Source organism: Priapulus caudatus, unplaced genomic scaffold (assembly GCF_000485595.1).
Source record: "Priapulus caudatus unplaced genomic scaffold, Priapulus_caudatus-5.0.1 Scaffold790, whole genome shotgun sequence".
Lineage (NCBI taxonomy): Eukaryota > Metazoa > Priapulida > Priapulimorpha > Priapulimorphida > Priapulidae > Priapulus > Priapulus caudatus.
Genome location: NW_014577851.1, coordinates 123,779 through 131,278, shown reverse-complemented (window position 1 = coordinate 131,278; position 7,500 = coordinate 123,779). Strand labels below are relative to the sequence as shown.

General features: G+C 55.8%; 1 protein-coding gene across 1 annotated transcript in view; it reads right to left on the bottom strand.

Moving 5' to 3' along the window:
- Positions 1 to 7,500, bottom strand: part of LOC106813549 (RNA-binding protein Musashi homolog 2-like) — a gene marked incomplete at its 3' end in the record, with an annotated part of 25,984 nt that overhangs the window by 4,502 nt on the left and 13,982 nt on the right. Inside the window, 1 exon segment of the mRNA XM_014817711.1 lies at positions 6,642 to 6,726. Coding sequence (XP_014673197.1) covers positions 6,642 to 6,726 — 85 coding nt within the window.

The following is a 7,500-nucleotide window of genomic DNA, read 5'->3' as shown; positions in this document are numbered from 1 at the left end:
AGCGGGGGAAGGGAGGGCCGACGGGGCGCGGTTACTGGGGAAGGGGCCGTTGATAGGGGAGGGGAGGGACGAGAGGTGGTTTGCGAGGGAAGTGGGAGGGAGGGACGAGGGGCGGCTTCCTGGGGAGGGGCGGTTTCCTCGGGAGAGGGGTGGTTAGCAGGGGAAGACGAGGGACGAGGGGGCGGTTTCCTCGGGGAGGGGTGGTTAGCAGGGGAAGACGAGAGACGAGGGGCGGTTGATGTAGCAGAGGGGAGGGACGAGGAGGCGGTTAGCGGGGAAGGCGAGGGGCGGTTAGCGGGGAAGGCGAGGGGCGGTTAGCGGGGGAAGGTGAGGGGGTGATAGTTAGCTAGGGGAAGGGATGGGGCGGTTAGAGGGGAATGCAGGGCGTTACGGCAGGAATGACGAGGGGCTGCATCACAGCTGAATCCAGCGCCATACCAACGAGCAGCCGCAGTAGGCAGCGTAGCAGTAGTAACTAGCAGGACAGCAGCAGCAGGAGGCAGAAGCAGCAGCAGTAGCAGCAGTACAGCAGCAGCAGCAGCAGCAGCAGCAGCAGCAGCGAGGAAGCCATGATCACCATTCGGGAAGGGGGGGCTCGCGCGCCAATCGCGCGCTCCATCTCAGCCGGCCGTCAATTGAGTTATGTGCAGTTGAACTGTTCTATAGATGCAGCAGCTATGTTACCTTCCTTATGTTGGAGCGCGCACACGGATCCTCGCGTAGCGTGTGGTGGAATACTACTGTAATGCTTCCCAATTGATTTTTCCCCAGTGCCCTCCATTGCCCAAAGTAGCTATACGCTCCGCAATATTTCGCGGCAGTTGATAGAATTCGTCGCCCAGTGGCGCTGCTTTGCAGAGCGAGCAACCGAGCGAGAAGAAAGAGGGAGAAAGAGATCGCGCGCACGAGCGAAGGAGGCGAGAAACAGAGCGATGGAGAGTGTGAGAGCGGGCGAGTGACAGAGAAAGAGCGAGATTGAAAGAGAGGCGAGAGAGGAAGAGAGGTAGGGAGAGGGGGAGGGACAGGGGGAGGGAGAAGAGAGTGATACCCAGGAGGATGGGAGAGGAACAAATCAGGTTGCCCCCCGGGGTTGAGTCTCAACCATACACACAGACACGCACGCACGCACGCACACAATCACACTCGACGACGCGCGTGTACACGCACGCACACAATCACACTCGACGACGCGCGTGTACACGCACGCACGCACACGTAGGAACGCACACATACACGCGAACACACACACGCACGTACTACCTCGTACGCACGTACGTCTCTCTCTCTCTCTCNTCTTCTTTCTTCTCTCTCTCTCTCTCTCTCTCTCTCTCTCTCTCTCTCTCTCTTTCCTGTACGATCGTTTTACGGCGAGTCGACAGTAGTAGTTATCTGGTTTCCTGCACACCGTGAAATATTGAAATGCCAACTCTGCGGAGAGATAATCGAGTGGTTGCCTGAGCCGTGACTGCCGTCAAATACCGTGACTGCCCCCTACTCCTTCCCGCTACCTACCACCAACCAAGCCTCATGGATTCCCTCTCATTCACACCCGAGGCGGCTTGCCGAAGGAGGCTGAGATAAGGTTGAGTGAGAAGAGGACGAGCTTTTGTCTGATATATTCTTCATTTCACCTTCTCTCTTGTCGTCACTCGCGAGCGATTCTCGGGGGAAGGGATGCTGAGAGAGGCTGAGGTGGAGATAGTAAGTGGGAAAGCGAGAACGGATGAAGTTAGAGTGAGGAAAGCGAGCACGCGAGAAGAGGGAGAGGGAGAAGAGAGAGAGAGATGGAGAGAGAGAGAGGGAGAGAAGAGAGAGTGAGAGAGAGGAGACGAGAGGAAGACCAGACGAGCAGAGAGTAACAGTAGAAGAAATTAGATGAAGACGACAGAGAGGAGAAAGAGCGACGGCAAGAGAGAGGGGGAGAGAGAGAGAGAGAGATGAGAGAGAGGGAGAGAGAGCGAGGGAGAGAGGAGAAGAGAGAGATGGAGAGAGAGTGAAGAAGGGAGAGAGGGAGAGAGAGAGATAGACGGAGAAGATGAGAGAGATGAGAGAGAGAGAGAGAACAAAGACGAGAGAGACGAGAAGGAGCAGAGAGAGAGAAGAAGAGAGGAGGAGAGGAGAAGGAAAGGATGAGAGGATGAGCGACAGAGGAGAGAGAGAACGAGGAGCGAGATGAGCGCGGTGGGCCAAGAGCCATGAGAAGAGAAGAGAGGAGAGAGAGAGAGACTCGCGCCTGCGAGAGAGAGAGAGAGAGAGAGAGGAGAGGGGCGACCGAGAGAGAGAGAAGAGAAGAGAGCGAGACGAGGCGCGGAAGAGAGAGAGAGCTGCAGAGAGCGCCGGAGAGAGAGAGAGGGAAGAGAGAGACGAATCTGAGAGAGCAGCGAATGAGAGAGATGAGAGAGGAGAGAGACAGAGAGAGAGAAGAGAGAGAGAGAGAGAAAAGAGAAGAGAGAGAGATGAGAGAGACTGAGAGAGAGAGAGAGACAGAGAGAGAGAGGAGAGAGAGAGAAGAGAGAGGAGAGAAAGAAGAAGAACAGAGAGGCAGTTTCTTACTTCCTTACCCTCCCCCACCCCCGGTGTGATCCTCTAGGGCAGGAGCTCCGGGGAAGGCGGGGTGATGTGTACGTGCGTGAGAGCGCAGCAGGGTGGCATAGAAATGGCTTACACACACTTTTCCTGCCACGCGTCGTCGCCGCTTGTAAGAGCGTAAGCGATATCGTGCCGCGCAACTGACGATGCGAAAGCAGCGTGTACATCGTATAGTCTCAGTATTTCATTAATCGCCTACACACACAACACACACGCACGCTACGCCACGCAACACACACACACACACACACATCACACACACACACACGCGACGCGCCGCACACAACAAACACACACACCACACGCACGTACCACTGCGCACGCACGCAGCGCACGCACACACAGCAAACACGCACGGCACGTGATTAGCATCGCACGCACGCACGCACACAACACCACACACAAAGACGCACGCAGCGCACACATTGAGTTGATGTACGCAGCCGCTCGGTCGGATACGCAAAACCGCGGAGTATATTTTATCGGCCGCGGCGGCCCCTGGCGAGCGCGGCCGGCAATTTCCAAACGTCCCTCGGCGGCAGGCAGCTTTGTCGAAATGCAGATTCAGCCGCAGCCAACAGCCGCCGCAGAATGCTAGCAACAGCAGCAGCAGTAGCCAGCAGTAGATCGCAGCAGCAGCAGCGAGCAGCAGCGTAGCAGCAGTAGCCACAGCAACAGCAGCACTGAGCAGCAGTAGCAGGTAGTAGTAGCAGCCGCAGCAAGTAGCAGCAGCAGCATCAGCAGACAGCAGCAGCCAGCAGCAGTAGAGCAGTAGCAGCAGTAAGCAGCAGCAGCATCAGCAGCAGAGCAGCAGCACAGTAAGCAGCAGTTAGCAGCGAGTAAGCGCACATAGCAGCAAGTAACCAGCAACACAACAACGCAGCTGCAACAGCAGCACAAACGCGGACGACGGACCTACGACGATAACACGCAGCGACACAACAACAACAACAACAACAACAACAACAACAGCAGCAGCAGCAAATGCTGCTACCGCGCGAGGTATGTTTGGAAAAACCTTGGCTGATTAACCGAGTTTCTTTTGCGGGCGCGCGGGCTCGTATGTGAGCACTGAGCTGCTCAGTGCGTCTATAAATTATATAATACAATTACTATCACGCATTACATACCAGCGCACGCTGTCGGATATTCCGCCTGTATATATACTGTACGGCATATGCATCCTTGACGATTTTTTTTTTATCTTATTGCATATTACATGTGGGAATTCATAAGTAGTGAATTGCATGCAATGCGGCGATGATGTGCGCTGTGCGCTGACACGCACAGCGCACACACAGCGCACCGTACATACATACATACAGTCTGCGATCTTCTCTCATGCCTCCCCTGCCTCCCTCCGCTCCTCCTCAGGCAGCCCAATCAGTTGACTCTTCCCCCCGCGGAGACCCCTTCACTGTATCACAGACACCAACCACCGTGAAAATCTGTGGTATAGTAGCTAGCTAAGCGTGCGGTGCCCTGCGACTTTAGGCGAATAAGCAGAGCTGTGCGTATTAATTACTTGAACTATGGGCCGTTCGGCCAGAACTGGTTTTGGGCTTTTATAGGGCGGCGGATACTGTCGCCAGCCGGCGGGTAGCGACCCGACCGAGCGACCAGCAGCAGCAGCCAGCAGCCGCTGGATTTGCGCTGCGCGAATATAACGGTAAACCCACCCCCACACACACACACACCACAAAGCACCCCCACCCCTCCCATCCATCACGGCGGCTGGTCGCCATTACGTATTTTTTTCTTCATCGCAGGCTGGAGCATTGCATTTTTAATACGAACGGTGGTAGCGAACTCGAGGAATGGAGAGAGGTGAGAGGAGGCGCAAAAAGCAGCGGGCGGTGGAGAAGAGAAATGCGGAAGGGAACGAGAGAGAGAGAGAAGACAGTGCGTGGCGAAAGAGAGAGAGAGAGAGAGCGTGCCAGAGAGAGGAGAAACAGTGGAGGAAAAGAGAGAGAAGAGCGTAAACGATCGAGACAGAGAGGTGCACGAGAGAGACAAGAGATTACTGTTTAAGAAACGAGAAGCCGAAAGCGAGAAGGAGATAGCCGAGGATAAGATCAAGAGCTAATAATAATACCTATAACATAGGTAATATAATAGGTATTTAATTATTATATCTTGATAAGATACATGACAGGCGGTGAAGCAATCACAGCGCTCCTCCCCTCCCGCCCCGCGGGACCTCTCCCCTTCTCCCGCCCGCCTCGGGGTGGCCTCTCCTTCGCCCAGGACCTCCTCCCCTCCGATCACCCCGCCCGGGGACCTTTCTCTAATACACCCTCACCCGCCCCAGGGACCTCATTCGTAGTGCCGCTCCACCCCTGCACGCTCTGGGACTCCTCCCCCTCCCGCCACCCCGCCCCGGGCGACTCCTCCCAAGTGGCCGCCACCGCCGCCCCGGGCGACTCTCCCCCCTCCGCGCACAACCCACCCTGGCGGGACTCGCTCCCAAGTCCCGCCCACCCGCCTCCGTAGGTCCTCCTCCTCTGGCCACCACCGCCCCGGCGCGCGACTCTCCCTTCCTACGACCCCCGGGGACCTGCACCTGCCCGCGGGGACGCGAACCTACATTTCTGCGGGTGAGCAATCGTAGGCTTCTCCTTCGCAAATCGAGACCCGCACCCTCCGAATCAAGATGATGCAAGGCTGTGTGGAGGCCAGTAGAGCTGACTACGGACGCACGCACGACCACTGACGACCTGTTGACAACGACCGTCGCTTCCCACTGGTGGGCAGGCGCCGGCGCAGAAGAGAGAAGATGCGCGCGTGAGAGGGAAGGGGTAAGGGAGGAGATTAAGAGAATGCGAGAGGGTGAAGAAGAGAGAGAGGCGAGGAAGGAGAGAAGAAGAGCGCTGCGAGGGAGGGTAAGGGAGGAAGGAGGAAAGAGAGAGAGTAAGGACTGGGGGAGAAAGACGCGAGGAGAGAGAGAGGCAAGAGAGAAGGAGAGAGGAGAGAGAGAGAGAGAGAGAGACCGAGGGGAGGAGACGAGAGAGAGAGAGACGAGAGGGAAAGTGATGAGAGAGATGAGAGACGACGAGCAGCACGGAGACGAGGGACGAGAGAGGAGACGGAAGAAGGGAGGAGAAACAGACAAGACGACAAGTGGAGAGAGAGGAGAGCAGAGAGGAAGAGAGGGAGAGACGAGGAACATTCGCGTGTATTTGTTGTACGCACACGCACGCCGCACACGTACCCGGCACACAAGGTAGGTAGGCAGGCAGGCAGCTCAACAAAGAACTGCTGAGTCAGACTGCTGGCCCACAGCGCAAGCGACGGAGTTGCTGTACTAGTGTACCATGACCAGCCAAGCAGCGAGACAGACAAACAGCCCGCCAGCGTCCCGCTCCCTCCACTGGCTCCAGTGAGGTAACCACCCAGGCTGCTAGCTCTGCAGCTGTTTAGCCATCCTCTTGCCCTATGACACCAATACTTGCGGGCCCAGCAGCAGCGGCCAGCGTGCGTGGGGAGACACCGGCGCTCCCTCCTCCCCCTCCCCTCCCCCTGCGCTCCCTCCTCCCTGACAAGCAAATGCTATTAGAGGGCAGACATTGACAGAGCAGGGGGAAGAAGTAGCTCTGGAACTGTGGCAGAGCGAAGAGCTATAGTTCTAGAGCTAGGGGAAAAGTGAAAGAGCGCGAGAGATTTGCAGAAGAGAGAAAAAGAGATGGCTGCGAGGAGAGCGGAAGTAAGAGAGGCATGTAGGAAAAGAGATAAAGATACAGCGTAAGGGATGATGGGGATGGCATTATGAAGGGTGAGAATGGTATGGACACACATACCGGATTATTTGCGTTTCTTACATTTGTTTTTTATAATGAATTCATCCTTTTTTGTTGTGCACAACTGGAGCAGAAAGAATGGCCCCCAAGTAATCAGGTTTTTTGATCGGACATGCCCCATATAGCTGTCCCCCATCTCACCATCACACCTACGTATACCCTTCTTTATACGCTCTTGATATATATATATACATTGACTTCTCCATGTTGCACTGTTCACCATTCTGTACACAGCGAACGTAGATTGGAAATTACCTTTTTCTGGTCAAGCTCGTGGGGTCCATGGGATAACACCTTATCCACAGCTTCCGGGTTTCCGTAGGTAACGAATCCAAAGCCCCTGCAGAAGAGAAAGACGGAAGTAGGTGAGGAAACCATACAGGGTACATCGGTAGTCAGCGTGCGAGCCCCCCCATCATCCAACAATCCATCAACGCAAATACACGGGCGTTCGCGAACAGCTAGTCAGTGTTCGTAAATCACTAACGCCACGCACGCACGCCCGCCCGCACGCACGCACGAGGCCGTATCGCGTCAAATTCGAGTTGGATCGCTTTGTGGAAAATGTCGCCCCGTCTTTTTGCGGACGAATAACGGCAGTTTCGCTGCGATGCGTGTGCGTGCACACAGCAGTAGATGAACCAACCATATGCGTGCGCAGTGTGTGTGGGAAGCGCTTGTTAATAGCTTCCCATGCTGAAAATACAAGCACACTGACGGGAAACAGCACACACGTAGTCTCAGTATTTCATAACGCCCACCACACACACGCACGCACGCGTGCACACACACACGCACGCACGCGTGCACACACACACACGCACGCGTGCACACACACACACCAACTCCTATCTACCTTACAGGCCCACCACACACACACACGCACGCACGCACGCACGCTCACACGCACGCACACACACACGCACGCACGCACGCGCGCACACACGCACGCACGCACGCACACACACGTACGCACGCGCGCATTAACCTCAATCTACTTCTAACCCCCATCCACATTCACACCTACTACCTATTTCACAGGCCCACGCACACACATACACACACGCACGCACGCACGCACGCACACACACACACACACAGCAACTCATATATA